The sequence below is a fragment of the Thamnophis elegans genome, chromosome Z (assembly GCF_009769535.1).
Source record: "Thamnophis elegans isolate rThaEle1 chromosome Z, rThaEle1.pri, whole genome shotgun sequence".
NCBI lineage: Eukaryota > Metazoa > Chordata > Lepidosauria > Squamata > Colubridae > Thamnophis > Thamnophis elegans.
In genome coordinates, this window is record NC_045558.1 from 119,412,565 (window position 1) to 119,437,800 (window position 25,236).

The following is a 25,236-nucleotide window of genomic DNA, read 5'->3' on the forward strand; positions in this document are numbered from 1 at the left end:
GATGGTGTGTCCTAGGGAGCCATTGGATTTTTTGTAGATTAGGATGTCCAGAAAGGGAAGTTGGTTGTTTGCTTCTATTTCCATGGTGAATTGTATTTTGGGGTGTAGGCTGTTGAGATGTGTGAAGAAGTTGTCCAGTTTTGACAGCTATCCAGAACAAACACAACCCCCCTAAACACATCCTGGACCTGACCAACCACTGCCTAACCAACACATACTTTATCCATAATGGACAAAGATACAAGCAGAGAGAAGGAGCACCCATGGGATCACCCCTCTCACCCGTCATCACAAATTTATACATGGAACATTTTGAAACTAACACCTTAGATAAATCTGAATACAAACCCAAACTCTGGCTTAGATATCTTGATGACACTTTCATGATTTGGCCATATGGGAAAGAAAAACTGGACAACTTCCTCACACATCTCAACAGTCCTAACCCCACCAAGATTTATAGAAAGATGGCAGCTCCGATCACACTTTAAGCCAAAACCCAGCTTGAAGAAATACAGACAGACAGACAGACAGACAGACAGACAGACAGACAGACAGACAGACAGACGGATAGATAGTGCATTATTGTGAGAATGCTAGGGTAAGATTACAGAAACTGACAACAGCGAAAAGGAACGTGTGAAGTTGAGTTATCTTATTTCATTACTATCTGCTTTGAAGTCAGTGGGTCTCCAATTTCTTCAGCCACACAAAACTGAAGATGATAGTTTAAAGTACGAGGCGTGAGGTAAAAAGTCAACGTCTTTATTAACAGGCAACAGCAACTAACAAGTTCAGAACATGGACAGCTTGCAGGCCACCTGACAGCTATTTATAATTGACAGCTGTCAGGCGGCTGGCCAATAGGCGGTTAATGATTTTCCCGCCAGCCGGCAGGCGCGCCCAGGCCAATCAGGAGCCTCTGGCCCTGCCTGCTGGCTGCGTCAGAAGGACACAACACCCCTTCCCCCCAGACAGCGCATGCGTAGTCTTTCAGGTACGCTGGCCTTCTACGCACACGCTTGGAGCGCCGGAGAGAGGGAGTGTCCATCGTCAGAGGAGGTCTGCTGCTGTGACACAGCAGACGGGAAGGCCCAGCCCCTGAGTCCGTGGGAAAAGTTGAAGGTAGGCATCCTTCTTTTGGTGTAGCTATTGACGGGCGGTGGCGCGGAGCGGGGAACGCAGCTGGAGTTGGCAGTGCCACGGCTGGAAGTGGCTGGGCAAGTTGGGCGGCCGCTGGGCGAGCAGGCCCCGGCTGCGGTGGTTGTGAAGCGGAGAGCACGGCTGGAGACGGCAGGGCCGCGGCTGGACGTGGCTGGGCAGGTTGGGCGGCCGCTGGACAAGCAGATCCCGGCCGCGATGGTTGAACAGGCAAGGTGGCTGGTGGCAGTGGACACTCAGTAGTCCGGCGGCGCAGCTGATTCAGATGGCACCACCATAGTCTTCCGTCACCCAGCTGGACCCTATAAGAGCATGGGCCTGTTAGCTCCGTAATGACCCCGGGCAGCCATTTCGGGGGCCCCGCAAAATTTTGAGCGAAGACCCCCTCACCCACCAGAAAAGACCTTGGGGTCTCCGGCAGGGGGCCAGCGTGGGAGAGAAGGAGGGATGTAACTGGTCAAGGGTGGTCCTCAGGCAGCGACCCATGTGGATCTCCACAGGACTCTTGCCAGTAGACTGGCAGAGGGTGGAGTGCTGGGTGAGCAAGTAGGTCCGGAGGTGGACAGGCCAAGGTAGGTGGGCAAGGCGGGCCAAGCCCTCCTTGACCGAACGCACGGCGCGCTCAGCCATGCCGTTGCCAGCTGGGTGGTAGGGGGCAATAGGGGCGTGCCGGATTCCCAGGAAAGGAAGGAAGCCCGTTGTCAGAGACGATGACTCCAGGATGCCACGGGTGGTGAAGAGGGATTGGAGAATTTGGATGGTGGCGCCGGCCGTGGTGGATGTCATGGGAAAGATCTCCACCCATTTGGACAGGGCATCCACTATAAAGAGAAAGGAACGGCTGTCCAGGGGGCCGAAAAATTCCAAATGGAGACGGCTCCAAGGGGAGGCAGGGGTCTCCCAGGAGCGGGTAGGGGCGGAGGGAGGTGCCGGCTGAACAGCCTGGCATGGAGGACACCGCTGGATCCAGGCAGCGATGTCCGCGTCCATGGAGGGCCACCAGGCATAGCTGCGAGCGAGGGCTTTCATCTGCACTATGCCCGGGTGGCCGTCATGGAGGCGGTCGAGGACTTGCTGGCAGAGGGCAGCAGGTACGACGACCCTGGAGCCCCAGAGCAGGCAGTCCTGAAGGACTGACAGTTCGTCCCGGTGGCGGAAAAATGAAAGAAACTCGGCCAAGCGAGTCTCTTCCATACAGCCCCGCCGAACTGCGTCCAGGACTCTCTGGAGGAGGGGGTCGGAATGGGAGGCCTGGGAAATGTCCGAGGCCGAGAGGGGACACTCGAGGTCATTGGTCAGGGCTGCGACCGTGATGGAGAGAGTGGGGTCAGAGACCGGGAGGGGCAGCGGCTAAGGGCAGCGGCGTGGCCCATGTGCTTGCCCAGTCAGGAGTAGGAATAGGCAGAGAGGAACTCTGACCAACGGCCCATGCAGGGCGATAGGATAGGGGGTGTGGGCTGGTCACCGGAGATGATGCCCAAGAGAGGTTTATGGTCTGTCAGGAGAGTGAAGTGGCAACTATAGAGGTAGGGGTGAAAACGTTTTACTCCTGCAACGGCCGCAAGGGCCTCCTTGTCCAACTGGCTATAATTTCGCTCAGCTTTGGACAAGATGCGAGAGTAGAATGCAATCGGGGCCTCGGAGCCATCGGGGTAGGAGTGGCTGAGCACAGCCCCCACCCCAAAGAGGGAGGCGTCGCAGGCTAGGAGGAGTGAGAGGTGCTCGTCATACTGCACAAGCACAGGGGCAGAAGTCAAGAGGGTTTTGACAGCCGTGAGCACATGCGCCTCGCGGTCTGTCCAGTTCCAAGAGGCGGAGGCATCGAGGAGGCGATGCAGGGGCTCCGCAACAGAAGCTTGGGGAGAATAAAAGAGGAGTAGAAATTGAGGAGCCCCAGGAATGCCTGGAGCTCCGCCTTCGAAGAGGGAGTGGGGGCGGAGGCAATGACCTCAATTTTAGAAGGAGTGGGGGTGGATTCCGCGGAAATCCACAAAGAACCCAAGGAATTCCACAGATGGCATGCCGAGCTGGCACTTGGAACGCTTCAAGTGCAAGCCGGCAGCTCGGAATCGGGAGAGGACAGCCCTAAGAATCTTGACGAGTCCTGATTGGTCCGGAGCGGCAATCAGGACATCGTCAAAATAGGGCACAACTCCCGGGATGCCATGGAGCACCCGCTCCATGAGCCCTTGGAAAATCCCGGGAGCCACACTGACCCCAAATTGAAGCCGGCGGCACTTGAAAGTGCCGCGGTGGGTTACAATGGTTTGGGCTGTGGCTGAGGCCTCGTCTACCGGCAGTTACTGGTAGGCTTGGGCCAGGTCCAATTTTGCAAAAGTCTTGCCCTGGCCCAAAAAGTGCAGAACATGCTGCACCACAGGCACCGGATAAGGATGTGCCTGAAGGGCCTTGTTCAGGGTCGCCTTGTAATCGGCACAGACCCTCGGGGACCCATCTGCCTTTAAGGGCAGGACGATGGGGGTTTCCCAGGGGGCATGGTCGACGGGTTCCAGGACTCCCTGAGAGACCAGTTTTTCTATCTCGGCGTCCACACGAGCCTGTAGGGCGAAAGGAACCCGTCGTGCCTTCAGGCAGATGGGCGCCACCATGGGGTCCAAATTGAGGGAGATAGGGTTGCCCTTGTAGCAACCCAGGGCGTCGGAGAAGACGTCACCGAACTCTGACAAGAGGGAATCTAGGGAAGAAACAAAACGGAGAGAGTTAATGCCAGCAATGCTGAGCCCAAAAGCCCTAAACCAGTCGAGCCCAAGGAGAGGAGCTAGGGGGCTTTGGACCACCACAACGGACAGGGACCCGTGGAATTGGCGGAATGGGACAGGGAAGTACCCGCAACCCAGGATGGGGGGGGCAAGGATAGTTGATGCGCCAAATATAGCCTCTCAACTATCAAACGACAACCCGGCCTTCACGTGGTGCCCCCTGTTCCTACCAATCGGGCTCTGTCGACCCTTGGGACTGGCGTCCCCTTGGGTATATCCAGCCGAAACAGCTTCCATGGATCGCCATAACTTTCCGTGGAAGTCGCCTATACCCACGTTGGGTGAAGAGGCGTCGAGTGAGTGAGTGAGTGAGTGAGGATGGGGATCGGGTTGCCCTGATAGTCACGAAGGAGGCAGTCAGCAGGGGCCAGCTGGCTGACAGTGAGGGTCAGTATTAATGACCTCAGGGTGTTCCCAAGACATAATTGTGCGCGCGGAGCCTATGTCCAATTCCATTTTGCAGGGGCAGCCAGCGAGTAAGACGCAAAGATGCATCTTACCCCGGCTGCCATAGGAGGAAGAGGCAGTGGAATCAGGCTGCCAGTCGGGCAGAGGAGGTTCGGGGTCGGAAACTGCATAGCACCCCAGGTGGGTGGAGGAGGACCCCGGAGGCTGGTGGCAGAAGGCAGCAGGCAGAGCAGCAGAAGCAGGAGGAGGGGGCCTCGGGTTTCGAGCATCCCCCGGAGTGGCAAACGTTGGAGATGTGGCCCTTCTTCCCACACCAGCGGCAGAGGGCTGTTCGGAAGCGGCAGGATGCCCTGGGATGGCGGCCGCCACAGCTGAGGCACATGCCGCCATCCTGAGGGGGCATGGAACGGAGGGGGTCGACAGAAGAAGCAGCATCGGCACATGGATTGAGCACCATCATCTGACTGTGCACAGCCAAGTTGGGCACCACCAGCAACGCAGATGGAGGGAACCGTTGGACATCCAGGGTGGACTGGCCGGCCATCTCGTAAGCAGGAGCTTCATCCACCACAATCTTCATTGACAGCTCGGGGCGGGACAGAATTTGACGGTGGAGGTTGAGGTCGAGGAGCCTGTAAATAAACTGCTCCAGGAGAGCATCCTCAAGATCTGCGAATTCGCAGTTTATCACGGCAGCCCTCAGTTCAGCCACATACTGGCTGATGGATTGTCCTTGTCTTTGGATACAGCGCTGGAAAAATTGCCGGCGCGAATACTTGGAAGGCGTAGGCTCATAGTGTAACTTGAGCCGAGCCATGAGGAGATCCAGCGGCATAGTGTGCACCGGGGTCGGTGCAGAGAGAGCCCGGGTGGTGGCGAACATTTCGGGCCCGCAGTAGTGTAAGAAAGTGCCCCGTCGTCTCCCCTCAGGGAGCTTGGAGAGGTCATGAGCTTGGAGGAAGACCTCGAACCTCTCTAAAAATGCGTCCCATGATTTGGCCTCTGGCCTGAATGTGGCGAAGACCGAAGGAGCCAAGGCAGGGACGATGACGGGGTCCATGTCGCTCATCCTCGTCGCCAGTTTAAAGTACGAGGCGTGAGGTAAAAAGTCAACGTCTTTATTAACAGGCAACAGCAACTAACAAGTTCAGAACACGGACAGCGTGCGGGCCCCCTGACAGCTATTTATACTTGACAGCTGCCAGGCAGCTAGCCAATAGGTGGCTAGTGATTTTCCCGCCAGCTGGCAGGCGCATCCGGACCAATCAGAAGCCTCCAGCTCTGGCCCCGCCTGCCAGCTGCGTCGGGAAGACGCAACAGATAGAACTGCAAATATTTACAATAAAATATATGCCCTGCTCTCTTCACTTTATAATCTTCTTGTCCATAATATAATATGCTCTTTCCATGTCACATGTCCTTTTTTCACTCATAAGGCTTCCCTGAAACACTAAAGGGGGGGGGAGGGTTGGACACTATTTTCAAAACCTAATCAAAGATATGCCAGACATAAAAAAGAAATTAAGGCATTATTCACAGTCTTTAACTTACAACCATTCATTTAGTGACCTTTCAAAGTTATAATGGCACTGAAAAAAGTGATTTACAATCCGTCCTCGGGCTTACAACTGTTACAGCATCTCCATATTCACATAATCACAGTTTTGGCAACTGGCATGGATTTACAATGGTTGCAACATCCCAGGGTCATGGGATCATGGAGTGGGCTTCAAAATTTTTAGCAAGGGGTTCTCTGCCCAGTTGCTGAATGGGTGTGGCCATGGTGGGTGTAGTCTAGTCAGCCTCCTGCGCCACGGCAAGGGTTGTCTGTGCTCCCCAGGCTCTGGAAGCTTTCTTCAAATCTCCGGGAAGGCAAAAATGGCCTCCCCAGGCTCTGGAGGCCCTCTGGAGGTTGGAAACGGGCCCATTTCCGGCCTTCCCGAACTTCCAGTAGGCCCATTTTTCATCCTCCCCTTCATGCATGCCCTGCACTTACCTGCATTCAAAACAGGTTGCGTGGGATCTTAATGTAATGTGACTTCACATGTATACTGTTCTTCTTTAATTTTTCTTTAAAAATAGGATAAGCCAAGTATATTGACATATAGTGGAAATACACCAAGGGGAGGAGGAGTAGGAAAGAAGAAAGGTGGGCAGAGAGGGATGGGAGAGAGGGTGGGGGGGAAGGTGAGAAGGAAGGGGGGGAGTGGATGTGGAGAGAGGAGTGGTAGAGGGGGAGGGGAAGTAGGGTAGAGGGGGATGATGGAGGGAAGATAGAAAGTTGGAGGGTGGTGGAAGAAAGAGGTGTATGGAGAGTGGAAGAGGTATGTTGGGTTTCTATTTTCTGGGGCATTGTTGACAAGAAGAACTGATGCAATTATTGTTTAATGCTGTATGGTGTTGGTTATGCACAGTATACATGTGAGTGTATGAAAATGAAAATAAAAAACATTATATTGGGGGGGGGGGGAAACAAGCTGCGTGGGGATTCCCGGGAGGGGAGGGGCAGGGTGGACAGGGCCAGCTAGGAGTGGGATTTGGGGGTCCTCCGAACTGCACAGAATCTTATCTAGAGGTTCTTCCGAACCCCTCCAAATACCCAGCAGCTCACCCCTGCATGTGATCATCATCTGCAACCTTCCCCAGCTGGCTTCCCACAAGCAAAGTCAATGAAGACTCGTTTACAACTGCAGTGATTCACTTAACAACCATGGCAAAAATATTTTGTAAAATCAGGTGTGACTCACTTAGCAACCACCTTGCTCAGTAATGGAAAGTCTGATACCAACTCTAGTTATAAGTCAGGGACTACCTGTACTATAGCCACAAGACAGATTGGTCTGTGGTCTGTGCGCAGGTGTAAAAATCCTGTTCTACTCTTACTCAAGAGTGCATCAGTTTCTGCTACATGTCAAAAAAAATCAAATTTAAAAAATATTCCAAGAACACAGAGCAGCATATAGAATAGAATAGAATAGAACAGAGTTGGAAGGGACCTTGGAGGTCTTCAACACCCCCCTTTAGGCAGGAAACCCTACACCACTTATCTAATCTCTTCTTAAAAACTTCCACTGTTGGAACATTCACAACTTCTGGAGGCAAGTCGTTCCACTTATATTCAAACTGTCAGGAAATTTCTCCTTAGTTCTAAGTTGCTTCTCTCCTTGATTAGTTTCCACCCATTGCTTTTTGTTCTACCCTCAGGTGCCTTGGAGAATAGTTTGACTCCCTCTTCTTTGTGGCAACCCCTGAGATATTGGAACACTGCTATCATGTCTCCCCTAGTCCTTCTTTTCATTAAACTAGACATACCCAGTTCCTGCAACTGTTCTTCATATGTTTTAGCCTCCAGTCCCCTAAACATCTTTGTTGCTCTTCTCTGCACTCTTTCCAGAGTCTCCACATCTTTTCTACATCTGAGGTGTTATTTTGATAGATGAAACTTTAAAAAAGGCCTAAAGACATTCCTAGCATCATACCAAATTGCTGAGAAAGCATGAATTCTGAGCCAACATGCAAGACATGACATTTTAAAACAACATGTGCAGTTGTTTGTCTACAAGTTAGCAAATATTTTACAGTATTGATCTTGAGTCTCCTGCTCAAAGAAAGCAACTAGGACCTATTGAGAGAAAGCCAAGATGCTAATCCAGGAGGGCAGGTGTGGGGCGACAGAGTGACTTTTTTCTCACCTACAATCCCCCTCCCTCCCCACCTCTTCTTCCTTCTGCAGCTTTAGGCCTGAGATTTGGAAGAGGGTCTCTATGGCAACAAGCAGGGACAATCTCTGAGTATCCAGCTCAGCGGGGGAAGAGATTGGACCATGTTGGAGGCAGGAGGAGAGATGTTTGCAAAAGGGTGGTTCCAGATGGAGAGTTCTTAGCTGTCTAATCAAAAGATACTTTGCAGTTACCCAAACCTTCCTCCTTAACAGATTTTGTGTGGTATATTAAAAAAAGGTGGGGAGCACTAGAAGGTTATAAACAAAAGACAATTTGCTCCAGACCCTCAAAAAGTTCCAGAAATGAAGCAAAGCAGCTGCAGATTAAAAGCTTTATCCGGAAAACAGGAGGAAACTCCAGCTATGGACCTCTCACTCCAACTTTAAAACCTGTCCATCTCTTTGGGCTGAGGCGACTTATTTTTTTTTTAAATATATTTTTACATTCATGATTTTAATGGCAAGCCACCCAGAGTTGCTCTGCAGCATGAGCATATAACTGTAATGAGGGGTCCTTGGTGCTCTCTGAGCTTGGTTGTTTCGTTGCAGACGTTTCATTACCCAAACTAGGTAATATCACCAGTGCTAGTGACGATGTTACTAGCACTAGACAACTAGTACTGATGAGGTAAACTAGTTTAGGTAATGAAACGTCTGAAAGGAAACAACCAAACTCAGAGAGACCCCTCATATCAACCCTGAGCTACAAACATTCTCCTTTATTGATAGAACTGTAATATATATCAGTCTTCTTCTGCTGTTCCCGCTAATTCACACACACACAAACACACACACACACACACACCAAACAAGTGCATTTGTAGCTAGACTAACTCATCAGGGGCATGAGCAGCCAGTGTCCCATTATTGTGAGGTTTGGGTTTTTAAAGTCCTCCAAAACAAAACTGACCCTCATGGCTCTCTCTTGTGTATATGAAGCTGTGGGGGATACCTCAGAAACAAGCCAGATCAGGATCCCCTCGCCAGCAGTCCCCCTTATGCCCAATCCTTCTCTTTGGCTGAGCCATTTCTGTAAACATCTCTGGGTTGCCATAGTAACAGAGATCCTAGCTGAAGCCCCTCTATATGTGGGCCCCCTGTCTCCAACCTCCGTAAGGCAAGCATAATGTGCAAGCAATGTGGCGGGGGGAAGGGGGATGTGGTGGTCTAGAAGAGCTGGGAGGGGGAGATCCTCAGGGAGGCAACTGTGGATCTTCCTGTGGGAAGACAAAATGGGGGGCGGGGGGGCGGGGAAGCATTTGGATGCTCAGATACTGATGGCAGAGTTGAGCCAGGCACATTCGGAATGAGACGCGGGACCACAGTTGATTGGCAGGTGTGATATAATTGGCAAGTGAGGAGAGGGTGTCGCTTAGCGATCTCCCTGACAGGGTTGTTTCTTAGCAACCATCAAATCTAGGAAGTGATTTCTAGAACGTCATCCCAGTTCAGGGGAGGGGACAATGGGAGATGGTTCTCTCTCCCCTTCTCTCTCCCCCCCTTCTCTCTCCCCCCTTCTCTCTCTCTCTCTCTCTCTCTCTCTCTCTCTCTCTCTCTCACACACACACACACACACACACACACACACACACACCAGTGCCTGTTGAGAGGGAGTGAACCCAAACCTGAGGAACATAACAAGAGCCAGATGACCATCCATATCTCCACTAATACAATTTTGAAGGGTGGGACATTTTTTTTAAATCCTCAGGTGGAACTATACAAGAAAATCTCTCAGTGAAACTGTTCACCGTGAGTGCAATGGGCAAAGAAGGAAATGGGCAGGAGGTGCCATGCTTGAGAAAAGAAGCCTGCAGGAATATAGTGAGACAGGTGGCATACAAAAATATTTGTGAGGATTTTTTGCACCTGTTTGCATGCAAGATGCTGAATGTACAAAACATAGAGCTCCTCTGTATACAATAGACATAGAAAAGTGTCGAAGTTAGTGATGCAGAGAGCAGAACATACAGTATCTCATGAGTCAAGGGCAACATTTGTGCACAAAGAAGGAACATTTCTTTAATGATCTCACCCTTCCCAGTCAAAATATATAATAAAACCAATTTCAGTGGATTTCTGCCTTATGTACAAAGAAACCTTAGTTGCGTGTCTCTGAGGTGCATACAATTCCCAACCCATGAATCATTCCCCCGCCTTTCTTTTATGAAATGCAGATGGGAAGCTATAATTTTTCATGGGAAACTGGTGCGGGGAAATGCTTCTTAAACAGCTTCACCCTGTCTGCAATGGAAGAAAATACATAGGTTTCTATCCCAACCTCCAGTGTGGGATGAAAAAACAGCTCAGCAGGAAAATCTCTGAAAAGATAATAATGAAGGGGACTCTCTTCCTCTGGTCCTCCACCAGGAATTTGAAAAAAAAAATGCATGTAAATGATTGTAAGACAAAAAAATAGCATATTGGTAGAAACTACATTAATCTAGTGGTGAATTTCAGCTGGTTCTATCTGGTTCAGGAGAACCGGTAGCAGCAGTGGGAGGCTTTGCCTACCCACCCCGACATCCTCACATCCCAGTTTTGACGCTCTGCGTATGCAAGGAAGATCCTGCACATGCGTGGAAGGTGGTACATGCACTCACATTTGCAAACTGGTAGTGAAGGCGAGTTGATTTTCACCCCTGCATTAATCTAAAATTAGGACCCTTTTCAGCCACAGTTGTTAAGTGAATCACTGTAATTGTTAAATTAGTATCATGGTTGTTAAATGAATCTGACTTCCCCATTAACCTTGCTTGTCAAAAGGTCGCAAAAAGAGATCACGTAACCCTGGGACACTGCAACCGTCACAAATATGAGTTCAATTGCCACACATCTGGATTTTGATCACATGACTGTGGAAATGCTGCAACAGTGAAAAACAGATATAAATCAGATTTTTTAGTGCCAATGTAACTTCAAATGGTCACTAAATGAACTGTTGTAAATCAAGGATAACTTGTGCCTACAGCACCATTTAGCTTTTCCTTAAACATCTTCAATGAAGGGAAGCTGCTCACCTGATAATGTCCCATTGTCTCACAGTTCTTACCAGCTTTATGAACAAGAAATAATGGTTATGTAATGTTTACCTGAAATTTACCACCCGCAATTTCCTAATTCTGAAAATAGGTACCCTGCTAGGAACAATATAATCAAAGTGTTTCACTGCTGGATTCACACATTGTGCTAAACCCAAGTTCAACCACAATGTTGAATAGGCTATTGTAATTTGATTCACATATAACACTAACATATAAATCAAGGGTTAGAAACTACAATAGCAGCTTTTCACATTGCATTAGTCCCAAACCAAATAACTACATTATAGCTCAACTCAATTCAATCTGTGAAACTAACCATTATTTGTTTGATAGGCACCTTCATTCATATAGGGCTTGTCTTGGGATAGCTATTAAAGTTATCAACCCTATTCCAGGATCTTTTGCTGCCAATCAAATTTTATTTCTCTCATTATTCTTAGTCTTCTACTCTAGCACTAGTCAAATGAGTCTGACTTTTCCAATTTCAAATGTTCCAGCATGTACCCAAATATCTATGCCTAAACTAAACCATCTAACCAGGGGTGGGTTCCATTAATCACTACTGCTCATTTGCTTGTGGGTGCGCCTGCACCCACGCTTGATGGGTGCTCTACGCGCATGCGCAGTTCAATAAAAAATGTTCTGCGCATGCACCAAAGCAAAAAACACGATGGCAGCACCTATGCAAAACCGGTTTGGGGGCATGGCAGGCCTGGGTCGCTGCCAGTTCCAGTGACCCAGGCTCCCAAACCACTACTGGTTCAGCCAAACAGGTCCAAACTGGTAGGAACCCACCACTGCATCTAATTAGTTATAGCGCTGCATCCCCTTCCAGTTTTATTCTGTGATAGAGACTATGCAGAGTCTTTGACTCCTCTAACTATTGAGATTTATTTTTGAAGAAGCAAAGAGCCAGTGGCAACCAAGAACAGGAAAACAGAAAGGCGCCAAATAGAAAATAGTGTGTTGGCACCACACCGAAGTTCAGTAGGAGAAGTGATCACACGTATTGGCCAAGGGAAAGTAGCTAGTGACACATTACACAAGGCCAATCTACATATTGATATATTTATCCACACTGCATCTGGATGGTTACCTGGTACATAGTGTGAAAATAGGGCATGAAAAAGTGTGTTATCACAGTTGGACAATTTATTCTACTATCAGTGGCGTTTTGGGGTGAAAACAGACTGCATGAAATATGTTAAAAGCAGATTGCTGAAGTGGCAGCAATTGATGTATGCAAAATATCAAACTTCCCTAAATTCTCCAGATACATTCCCATTATCTCCAAACAGCATGCATTGGGCAGGGTATATCAATTGCTAGTCTTGGTGGGATAAAACAGCCCTTGTAAATGAATGAAGAGTGAATGAAATAAATGGGGGGGAAAAAAACAAATTAAATCTAAAAGTAAAAAAGTATCCTTGGGGTGGACACAAACACAGAGGCAAACTGAGCAAAATGATGTATGCAGTAGAAAGCAGTGAGCCGTGTACAGATCTGTACATTGGGGAAACAAAACAACTACTTCATAAATACATAGCACAACACAGGAGAACAAACCCATGAAGATTCAGCAGTCCATCTGCATTTAAAAGACAAAGGCCACTCTTTCGAAAACAAAAAACTCCACGTTTTGGAAAGAGAGGACCGCTGGTATGAAAGAGGGGTCAAAGAGGCCATCTATGTCAAAATTGAACAGCCCTCTCTCAACACAGAGGGATATGACATCATCTATCTACATCTACAACACGGTCATTTCAACAGTTCCAAAAATCCACACCCATTTGCACTACTCATGTGACTCTAAGGACACACATAAACCTCCAAGTGGTCTCAACGACTCTCTAAAAAGAATGCAAATAACCCGTTGTCTGCAAGGAATATAAATCCTTCTATTCCCCACCTTCCAATCAGAGCTGAAGAAGCTTCTTGGATGAGAAACAAAACTTCTTCAAAGAAAAACAAGGAAGTCTAGCTGCCTCTTGAAAAAGCACATTTGGAGTAACCTGAAAAAGCACCTTTGGATGACTGAGAATCTCTATTGATGATTTTTTTAAAAAATGAACAGTAAATGAACAAATATCTGTCAGGGATATGGGTGGTTTAGAAATACGAAATACAAATAAATAAATAACAAAATGTAAACAGGAATACATGACCACATGTACATGAATACCAAGGGACCACAAGCCAGCAGCACGGGTGAAAAAACGAAGGTACCGTATATACTCGAGTATAGGCCGACCCGAATATAAGCCGAGGCACCTAATTTTACCACAAAAAACTGGAAAAGTTATTGACTCGAGTATAAGCCTAGGGTGGGAAATGCAGCAGCTACCGGTAAATTTCAAAAATAAAAATAGATACCAATAATGTTTTTGAATATTTATTTCAAAGAAAAACAGTAAACTAGCGGTGTATTCAATGAAATACTTCACTCACCTCATGATGCTGATGTCCCGCTGTGATGATGATGTCCCGTGCAGCCGCGGGAGCGATGTCCCGCCTCCTATGACACACGGCACAGTGATTCCTATCATTGGATCACTGTACCAGAGGAGGTGGGACATCGCTATGTGGCTGCTTGCCATAACAAGGAGGAGGTGGGACATTGTTGCAGAGCGGCAGGAGGGGGAGGAAGGGGAATCGTAAGACAGACCTGCATTACATTAGAACGTGAGGAGGGGGGATGGTGCGGTGCGCGCTGCGCGGCAAACTGACACAGAGGGAGGGGAAACTCACAGGGGCACTGGGCCATTCACGAGTGTCACCCAGCGGCATGGCCCCGCCCCTTTTTCTCCTCCATTTCGGGCAAATTTTTCACTGACTCGAGTATAAGCCGAGGCGGCTTTTTTCAGCCCAAAAAGTGGGCTGAAAAACTAGGCTTATACTCGAGTATATACAGTAGATTTCGACAGAAAAGTCAGGCATGAGGGTAGTGTGGGATATAGATGTGTATATAAAATATACAAGAATGAAAGAGACATTTCACAGTCCTAAAATAGCCCAAAGGAATGTAGTTCAGAGAAACAATAAAACTGGATCAGGGACTCTTCTGTGTGTGCAAAAATTGCTTGATTAAAATGGGAATTGGGGAAATTAGAGGCAGCCTGGCCCTGCCCCCACACCCTTTGCTCTTCCTTGCCATCAGCAACTAGCACTCCTCAGTCCCAGCTATCTCTGAATAAGATCTTAACTTGATAAGATCTTGAAATGTTGGTATATACCAACATTTCTCAACTTTGGCAACTTTAAGGTGTCTTGACTTCAACTCCCAGAATTCCCCAGCCAGCATATGGCTAAGTCCCAAAACCAAGAATTAACCAAACCATTGCCTCTTATCCTTCTCACAGGTTTTGGCAGTCTTTTCTACTCAAACAAGATAACCTATTAAACCTCCCCCCACCCCACAATAATTCATATCTGTTAAGATGCAAACCCCTGACAAAAGGCTGTCATTTTGAAAAATTACAATTACTGCTTACAAACCCTTTTTTAATCAAGAGCAAGCTGTTAGCCTACCAAGCTGACCAGGAGAGCCTCTGAGCATGTGCAGAACACACTCCTCCTTGTTAACAACGGCCCTATGTTTTTGGGACTGAAGGAGAAAGGCGTGTGGCTGCAGCGCCCACATCCTCTCCTTCCCCTCCAATAACCCTGCTGCTCTGCTCCATAGGCTTGATTGTGCTTTCACGCCATGTGGCACTCTAATGGGAAAAAGAGCACCACGCCAAGAGCATTGTCAAAAGAAAGTTCTTACCTAAGCACTGAAGTCCCTGCTTTCCAATCCCCCTGCAGGAAAGAAAAAGAAAAAAGAACTGGTTAGTTTACACAAAGCGTAGGATGTCTGCTTAAAGAGCTCTGAGCTAGCAAATGTCTTAAATGTGGCTTTAACAAATACATATGTATGTATGCTGTAAAGAAGAAGTAAGATAAATAAAAGATTTTGCTAGACTCTGGAGAATATATTAATGCTCAGGGAATTAGAATGCCTGGAAAACGTATGGCATCTTTCTCCAATCTTATCCTCCAGAAGTATCAGACATTAGCTCCTTGCATTCCCAACAACAGCCATTTCTTATATCATCAGAAAATTCATAGAACATAGAATGTCAGAGATGGAAGAGACCTTTGAGGTCTTCTACTCCAACCCCCTGCTTAACACCACTAAAGAGCACTAGTTGGGGAGATTGCTAGATGGACTTCAGAAATGCCAAAATCTCTGAGGGGGAAAAAATATCAAGATTTATATACCTTTAATCCATTTAAGACAATGCTTAGTCATCTGTAATAAAACCTGCCTATGGTTCTATACACACAATTAATCAAAAGGACCAAACCAACCAGTTTATTACTTTGTGATTAATGTTGCAGCTATGAATGCTTAGTTAGGCATCCTACTGTGGTCAATGGGGCATGCTTAGAGCTATATAGCAACCAGGGTGAGAAGATAGGTCTCAGCAATGGCTTGTCATCTCCAAGGCTAAATATTTCATCTAACAGGGCATGGTTCTTAAGAGACTGGAGCTGAAGGTCATCAGGAGGAAGATGAGCCGCGGACCACATATCCTCCTTGTGAATTTTCCAGACATCACTGATTATTGTGAGGATAGAATGCTAGATTCATAGATCTTTGACCTAATCTAAATAGCTTTTTCTGGAGCAGGAGCAGGAGAGACAAAGCCTCGGAGTGGAGTCAAGAGAGGAATCAGCCTAGAGTCGTTAAGTTCCCACAAGCGATCCAACTCCAGCCCCTCTTGGATTCCGTTAATGTATCTAGCACTAATTTAGTGCTGACGGTCAGCTGAATAGATTGTTGTGTATAAATGTGAGCAATAAATCAGTTTAACTGGAACTTAATGCAAGATCCTGATCCTTCACGCCTGACATCACCTATAGCAAAGATCCCAGCATTCTGAGCTACATAAGAAATCAGCTAATCAAATTCATCTCACTGTCACCATCTCTGGTAACTAGAAATATTTTGCCAGTGAGATCAATCAATACCTAGAGAGACAGACTGGTGAATGAAAAAAATGGCAAAACCTATGTCAACACACAAGGAGAAATCCATCTTTCTATCTCTGCCTCTATGGACTTATCAATATACAGTACTTACTTGCTTCTCCCATCTTAAATTTCAGCACTTGGGATTTATATTTAGAAATGCACAGAAGGAATAAGCAAGCCAAAAAGGTTATGACAGGAACAATTCCACCAAGGAAAGCAGATAAAAAGGGCTAGAAGAATATCGTTGCAAGCATTTAAAAATCACACACAAAGAATCTCACATAGTACCTTGCAAGTGCATTTTTAAATGGTATGTCCTTTACAGGGACAACATCTAAGCTGTCAGAGGAGGTGGAACTCGTGTTTAGAAATAACAAGATATTAAAACATGTTGGGAAGAATTTTAGATGACAGGGTCTTGGATTCTTAGCAAGGCTGCAAGAACAAAATTCTTATGGGCTATATGTCTTGAACTCACAAAGCAGGTTCTCCCAGCTTCTTCTCCTGCATGTAACAGGTCCCCTTGCCTGCTCCGTCCTGAACAGGTATGAATTCTGGCCATGTACCCTAATTCTACATTTTCCTGCAGCTTCATAAATTTTAAAGAAAGAAACATTGTTCCATGTATAAGTTATCTTGATCTCTCTCCTGATAGACTTCTTCAGAAGCTGGGTGACACTGTCAACATTCAACAAGTCAACAAGTTTTGTCCATCACCTCACTTTAAGATTTAGCTGTTAAATGTCTGCAAACATTAAAGCAGGATTGGAGAACCTCTGACTTACAGATTTAACTCAGCCCATTTGCTCAGGGGGAGCCCCCTCCCCAGCAGCTGAGCTGCTGTTGTGCACTGCCTCCCACTGGCTTTCTCAGGGGACATGCTGGCCACATCATAGAGAATGTTGTCAAGAGGCAACTGGACTTTTTTGTTTTTCTTTGAAGAAAAAAAATGGACAGAAAGGACTGTGTTGTGGAGCTGTGCTTTCTGCAGGATGTTTTCTGCCCTGTGTCTCTTCAACTATTGAATACAGACACAGGCCGCTGAAGATGAATCTGTGTTGTCTGCATCTAGCTGTGCACTTTGGGATGAACACCTTTCGAATAGTGCAGGAGTATGAAAGGATTTCTGAAAAAACCTGCAGGCTACAGAAACCATTTGTTCTTCAGTTTGAGATGCAGACAAAATCAATTCATCCCCGAGAGCCTGTGCCTGACACAGGGCAGAAAACATCCTGCAGAAAGCACAGCTGCACAACAGCAGTTCCAAGAAAGCTCCACACCCATTTGCATCACTCAGGTGACCCTGAGGAAGCAGACAAACCTCTAAGTGACCTCTAAGGCTCTCTTTAAAAAAAATGACCAGCTGTCTGCAAGGAATATAAATCCTTCTATTCCCCACCTTCCAGTCAGTGTTAAAGAAGCTTCTTGGATGAGAAGCGAAACATCTTCAAAGAAAAACTAGAAAATCCACTTGCCTCTTGAAAAAGAATCTTTGGGACAACCTTGACCTGGATTGCTGAGAATCTCCATGAACATCACAGAGAGCGAATCCAGGAATTTCCAATTTGTTCTGAAAAGGCTGCCTTTTTATGATTTAAGACAGTGTTTTCCAAACTTGGCAACTTTCAGATGTGTGGACTTCAGCTCCCAGAATCTCCAGCCAGCAATGGGTTACCCAGTGAATTCCTGGATTCAGTATCTATGATATGGCTTCAGTGCCCAAAATATATCCTCTTCCCCGAGAAAGCTATTCTGTGGCTGGGGAAATCTAGGAATTTAAGTCCACACAGCTAAAGTTCGGAAAACACTGATTTAAAGCATAGAGTTTTTTTTAAATGAAGGAACAGCAGCATAAACATTCCCACCTATCAGGAGGTACAGTGGGAGGGGAGCTTATGTGTAGGAGTAACCCTATAAAGGAGCTTGCCTCCTGGGAGAATAATCTAATTTTTCATGGCCTTCCAGAAGCTAAAAAAACCCAATTCTTTTGGAGGCTTTGGGGATTGAGTTATGGCGCTACTGGTGGTCTGTATGAGCTAATACATTAATGGGATTATAAACCATGGTTATTATTACCATAATTTATTAGTGTTTCCGCCTGTTGTTTTATTATGTTTTTCATTATCTGTAAATTGCTTAGCCTCTTTCTGGACTGAGGTGGGGAAAAGAGCATAAATAAATAAGGTTGCAAATGTGAGGGATAAGATTTCTATGACAAAGAGGTAGCTAGCCCTGCTTTTAATTAAAAGTACAATCCTATATGAATTTTCCTAGAAGAAAGTTCCACTGAATTAAATGAGAATTACTTCTGGGAAGACATAAAATGGATTGTATTATGAATCAAAATAAGTACCATCTCCTTGGGTCCCTTAATCATCAGTAGCAAGGATCTGAACCGGTAATTGTGTTATGCCGTGAAGTAAATCAATTAAATAATTATAGCCTTCCCGTTGGCTAAAACTGCCCATATGCTACAGGAGTTTGTTCATTTGTCTCTGAATGAGTCACTGCTCTTAATATATCACTTCTCGTCACTTTCTGCTAGGAATCACATACTACTCCCAGATCAGATCAACATGTCTCAGCCAGTCCATTTCCAGGAACCTGACAGGTTCTGTGCGGTGACGTTCAGAAAATGGAATGGAGCAATTAAAATAAGGCTAATTTCTGCAGATTTGACAAACGTTGTGAAAGAGACAGATTTAAAACCCATTTTCTCTTAAGGAAGGAAAGATTAGTTGAAAAAAGATTTGACTTTTTCATTTCTATAAGCAATCTTCTTAAAAACTCTGGTGTGTATTTTTATGGTTTAGTATGACTTGATACTCTAAGACAGTGTTTCTCAATCTGTTAAGATGTGTGGACTTCAATTCCCAGAATTCCCCAGTCAGCATCGCAGTGTTGGTTTCGAACTAGTTCAGTTGAACCAATAGTGGTTTGGCGGCTGCGACCCAGGCCTGCCATGTCCCCGAACTGGCTCTCCAACTTGTTTTTGGCTTCTGTGTATGCACAGAACAATTTTTATTGAATTGTGCGTGCATGCGCAGTGCGCATCAAGTGCTCGCAAGGCGCAGCCATGAGCGAACCATCAGTAGTGCCTACTGGAACCCACCCTAGCAGAGTCGGTATTCTGGGAAGTTGAAATCCATACATCTTAATGTTGTTGAGATTGAGAAACATTGTCTTAGGATACACCACCCGACAGAAAGCACTCTTAGATTTCCAAAAAGTGTTGAAGACCTGAGGTTTCAGGCCTGACGTGATATGTATGCAGGGCCCTTGATTTGGTTTGGTTTGGTTTGGTTTGGTGGTGTTTAATTATTTTTGTCTGGGCTGCCCGTGAAGTTGTATATTCCAATGTTTTTCAACTTTAAGATATATGAACTTCAACTCCCAGAATTCTCAGAGTCTATACATCTTGAAGTTGCCAAGTTTGAAAAACACTGAAACTGATTAATTGTACAGTATTGTATTTGTAAGCTGCCCATTGGGAGATGGCTGTAATAAATTTAAAATATTATTATTGGATTATGATCCCTTGGCTTAATATTTACCAAAAATATATGGCAGATAATGCACTTCACCCAGCCTTCCTAACAATACTTTCCCACTCAAAAATCTATGTTCTCTCTAGTTTATGAAAGTTCTTTCACCCAATTGCATGTACTTACTTTATGTACTGCCATATACACTACTTTTAAAAGCAGGGAAAATCAAACAGGGGAATTTTTTATAACATGGCAAAACTAAGCAATTGTACTTTGAACTTATCAGTTTCATGCATGAGAGTTAGAGGAACAAGAATGGAGTGAAAAATGAAATTTGATTGGGAGGTAAAAAAATAATAATCCAGGAATAAGGCTGATCACTTTAACAGCTATCCTAAAGCTAGTTTCATACAGATGGAGGTGCCTGCCAAACAATAGAAAGTAACGCCTAGTTCACACATTGAACTGAGTTATAATGTAGTTATTTGGTTTGGGATTAATGCAATGTGAAAAGATTCTATAGCAGTTTCTAATCCAAGGTTTATGTCTTAGCATTACAAGTGAATCAAGCCACTACAATTTGTTCAACTGTGTGGTTAAAACAGGATGTGAAATTGATAAATGGGCAAATCTTCAAGAGAATGATGGGATAGCTATGTACATTGCTTCCCTCTAGAGATTACTGAGTAGAATAGTGTTATTTATACATTTATTTTGGTTTTTTTTTAAAAAAAAAAATCCAGGCTTCTGTACATTTAAAAACTGCAAATGTGATTTAAAAGCAAACATGGCATCAACAGGAATCTGCAGTTGTAGCACTACAGTATTACAACTGAATTTTTTTAAAAAAACATGGCTTTTATAACATCTCCTACTCCTCCTGTGGTTGCAAAATGTGGATTTTTGCAAAATGTGGAATGAAATTCACTTCACGTTTCAAGTGGAGTGACTATTTCCTATTTCTGATTCTCTCCTTAGCAGCTGGATTTTAGATCAAACAGCCACTGTAGAACTGTATATATGTACAAGGGAATCAGTGTACAGTATATTCTGTTCTTTTAAGATAAAGGACAAAGAATAGTTATTCAATCAAAAGATGTTTTTGTTTACATAAGAGTCTGCTACATGGATGTGATTTCAGGAGCTGCCTATAACTTACTTTAGAACAATTAATCAGTGGAATTAGAACAATTAATCAGTGGAACAGCTTGCCTCCAGAGGTTGTGAATGCCCCAACACTGGAAGTCTTTAAGAAGATGTTGGATAGCCATTTGTCTGGAACGGTATAGGGTTTCCTGCCTAGGCAGGGGTTTGGACTAGAAGACCTCCAAGGTCCCTTCCAACTCTGCTGTTGTATTGTACTGGGGGGGGGGGGTTGTTGTTATACAATTTTAAAACTTAACTAGGTCTTCCTTCAAGCTTCCTTTTACATTTACCTGGTCAGTAACCTAAAAGAGATACTGAAGAATAGACAAAGTTTTTCTTCTCTCTGGCTTTCCCCCCCCAGATTTTTATAAATCTTTTGCTTTTTTAGAATAGCAAGTATTTGGGCTGAATGTGAGTAGGTGGAGCGGCATTTCTTTTGTCATGCTAATCCTTACAGAGCCAGATGTTTGACTCACTTAAGAGGCTTCTTATTTTTGCTTGGGTTTGCATGCTTTTAAAAGGTGATGCCAAAGTAAACTGTGGTTTGTAATTTCCATTGCTCCCGTTTTATTCACCCGAACTTACTTTAAAGCAAGGTGATAATGTTTCTCTCTACACCTTAACATTTTTTCACCAGCTTTTATCTGACGATAAAGCTGCTGTTAAAGCTAGAAGAATAGGATATGGGTTTTTTCCCCCCTAGCAGCTTGTGAGAAGAAAAAGTTAGAGGGAGACGTATTTAAATAGATAGATGAGCGTGCCCAGATATCTATTTATTTTGCTGCCAACCGTGACAATTTCAACAGAATCTGAGGGCAGTGCTTGCGTGTTAAAATACACTTCTAAAATAGAGGTCCCTCCAGCTACACTTTAAAATCAATAACCAAATTCCTCATGCATATTTCATATCCTAGGCCGGTTAAGTATGCAAGAATATGTTATAAGGCTGCGCAAAGAGAGGCAGAGACATCAACAGCCCTGCTGAAAAGCCAAACACTTTCGCTGAGCTCTTATTCGTCTCCCTCTGTCATCAGGCAGCAAAGAAACCAGCAATTTTACTGGTTTCCATTATAGCTGTTTATGAGATGAGCACTAATAACTTCTCCCAACATTACAAGTAGTTATTATCAGAAACTGATGCAATTTAGAAGTGAATTTTCAGCCCTTTTTCATTCCCCATCACCTTTTCTATTTCTGTTATGTCTTTCGGGGCTTGTCAAGACAAAGGCAGGAACTATTCTGTTTCTATTAATCTTCTCACCAGCAAAAGAGCGAAGCAAACATACCTTAAGCAGTGGTAAATTTCCAGTTACTCTTCCATCTTTTTAGAAGAAGTTGGCCAGGCTTTTCCCTACCTGCGGTTGCTGAAATGTTTTTGCTTTCTCTTACCTTTATCAATCGGCTCTTTTAAGATTTGACTGCTGTGCTATTTTCCTCAAAATCTATTCCACTGACTTTTCCTGGAAAAGGGAACCTGACATTTCCATTTCTTCGCTGCAGATTACGGCGTTAAGTCATCCATTTTTGCTGTTTCTGTCTCAGGTTTTTAGAATCCCCTCCCTTTTCATTATATTTACCTGAATTTCAAACTATGAAAGATTTATATATGTAATCCCTTTGGATTAGAGGTAGTCCTCAATTTACGACCATTCATTTAGCAACTGTTTGAAGTTATGACCATATTGAAAAAAAGAGACTCTCAACCAATCCTTGCACTTTTGATCCTCGCAGCATCCCCACAATCTTATGATTAAAATTAAAGTATTTGGCAACTGGCATGTATTTATGATGGTTGACAGTCCTGGAGTCACGTGATCGCCATCTGAGTCATCTTCCAATAAGTCAAGTCAAGGGTGAAAGCCTGATTCATTCAATCAATGCATGATTCGCTTAACAACTCTAATATAAAGGTCACAAAATTGGGTGCAACTCACTTAATGACCGCCTCACTTAGCAACGGAAGTTCTTGTCCCAACTTTGATCACAAATTGAGGAACAGATGTATAGAAGGGTCAGAACTGGTGTTTAGGGGGCAAATCCTACTTGTCCTCCTCTGACAAGATGGAAATGTTGGCAGGTTTGCAGAGCTGATCATTGCAAAGACTTGTTTCCATGCTGCCTACAAGGTGAGTCATGAACCAAGATGGGAGATTCAACAAAGGCCTGACACTAACTCAATGCTACTTCCGTCCACGTAGCTGTCTTCAAACAGAGTTTTTGCTTCTTCCACCTATTTTTCCCCAGCATACTGGGCCAATCCTCTTTACTGTTGCTTTAGTGTCACTTGCTGAGTTGTTGAGCAAGTCACATGAAGAATACCAGAAGTAGCCATCATAAAATATACTTCGCATTGAGCCCTATTCAGATGTCATTCGGACAGAAAGCAGAACCTCAGGAAAACTTTATGCCAGTGTTTTCCAACCATGGTGACTTGAAGATGTGTTTACTTCAACTCCCAGAATTCCCCAGCCAGCAATGATTGGGAAACACTGGCAGAGAGAAACAGAAAAGAGAGAGTTACTCTGAAGGCTGCTTAGGACAGGATGTCAGAGATCTATGATAGGATCTGTGTTTGGAAGTTTGAACCAATTGTGGCAGCTGATAAGCAAAAGGAGAGATTTAGATCTAGGCTGGGCTACAAAAACACAGATGCAATCTATGGACACAACTGCTTTTGGCCTTGCAAGATAAAACGTGTAAATACTCATATGATGAACTGTTCAGTTTGCTCTCTGGGTCAATCAGCAATCTGGGTACAATAGTAGCTTTAATGGGAGAAGGGGGAGGAAAATATTGCATTTCAGCCCTAAAAATGACTTCAGCCAATAGAGGTGGACAAGGCAGGTCTCTATCTTCTGTGTCTATAAAATGAGAACTGTTGCTGGAGAAATTAGTTGGAAAAAAATTCTACAATGAAAAGAGTTGAGCTCATAGGTTTATATTCTCTCTCTCATGTATACACACATGTGCTGTACACACTTCTCTCACTCGCTCACACATACACCCTCTCCACTTACATTCTTAGCCTCCAATGCTGCTTTCTTTTAAATAAAAAAGTGACTGTAGGTATCTGTGAAATACGAGGGAGTCATCAGCATGCCTGGTTGAACCTCAACAGAGCCAAACCTTTTCAGCTTTCTATTAAAAAAAAACCCCATAATCTTATCTTTACTAACCTGTAGGTGTTCAGTAAGGGTGAAACACCCTAGTTTACATAGCGTATTAAATCTTATTGTGGTTTAACCCTGTAAAGTAGGTTGGCCTAAAAAGACTGGTCCAAAGTCAATAAACTGGCTTTGATTCCAAAGGGGATGAAGTATAATTCACCATCAAATTCACCCAGCCGACTTTCATGCCTAAATCGGGATCAGAACTCACTATCCTGGTTTCTAGGCCACCACCTTAACTTCTAGAAACTGGCCACCAAATTCATTAGCCACCCAAAGGTAGTTTAGTCAATAAACAGCGGTTATATAGATCATGATTTTTGCAAAGCTTGAGAAAGCTTATGGCAGAATGGGATGGCCAAGAGAACCTATGAAAGGAACAGCTGTTAACATTTCTCCAAATTATTTTGGCCTATTCTGGCTTATTTGTCTCAATGGGAGATGGGTTCTAAGTGTTCTTTCTAAAGCTCTGACTGGAAGAAACAATGGGAGATGGTATCAGACCACTGATCTGGAGATAGTTCAGGCTCTCAGAGGCACCAAACAGAACAAGCTATACTGTTTAAGAATAGATCTTTGTATTGCTGAACTTAATAGAACTAGAGAATGGTCACAGTGAGGATATACCCTGCTTTGAAAGATGAAGGAGGGGGAGGTTTATCAATTAGATAATCATCTCTAATATTTAAGTGAAAATAACATTCCTGGGCTCCATGCCTTGTTTTGCAATCCAGCCTTTCTGATTTATCCTGCCAACCTTACCAAGAATGGACTGGCACCTACCTATTGGCCTTTCCTACATTTCCTCTATCCATTATCAGCTGAGGAAATAAAACATGTGTGAAGGTTGTCACTAATTGCTGGAGACTGGGGGTTGGGGAGGGGGAGCAGAGAATTCAAGGACATGCTACTTGCTAGAATTAATTTCCCAGTGCAGATTTGCTGTCCGAGGGTTGCCCCGTGGAGGGAGGCATAATCAGGTCACATTGTTCTTCGCATACTGCAATCTTCTTATTTTATCTGTCACACCCACTTTGAATGCTGGAATTATCCATGTAGAAATGGAATATATACAGATCGTCAGGAAGGAAGGCCCCATCTTCTACTTCCCTATTTAACACAGAGGAGATTCATTGTACATTATTATTTTTTCAATGATAAAGTGCCCAGATTCTTTCAAAAAGCCTCTTGAGATTCTGTATGATCTTCTCCATGAAAGCAGTTAATGCATCTGTAGCTCATCAGCTGATTAGTTAGAAGCATATCAATCCCACTACTTTACTTGTGAGCTTATCAGCTCTAGAA

General features: G+C 44.8%; 1 protein-coding gene across 1 annotated transcript in view; it reads right to left on the reverse strand.

Moving 5' to 3' along the window:
* PRKCG (protein kinase C gamma) overlaps positions 1-25,236 on the reverse strand; it is a 58,434-nt gene that overhangs the window by 31,134 nt on the left and 2,064 nt on the right. Inside the window, exon 2 of the mRNA XM_032235250.1 lies at positions 14,881-14,912. Coding sequence (XP_032091141.1) covers positions 14,881-14,912 — 32 coding nt within the window. The remainder of the gene's footprint in view (positions 1-14,880; positions 14,913-25,236) is intronic.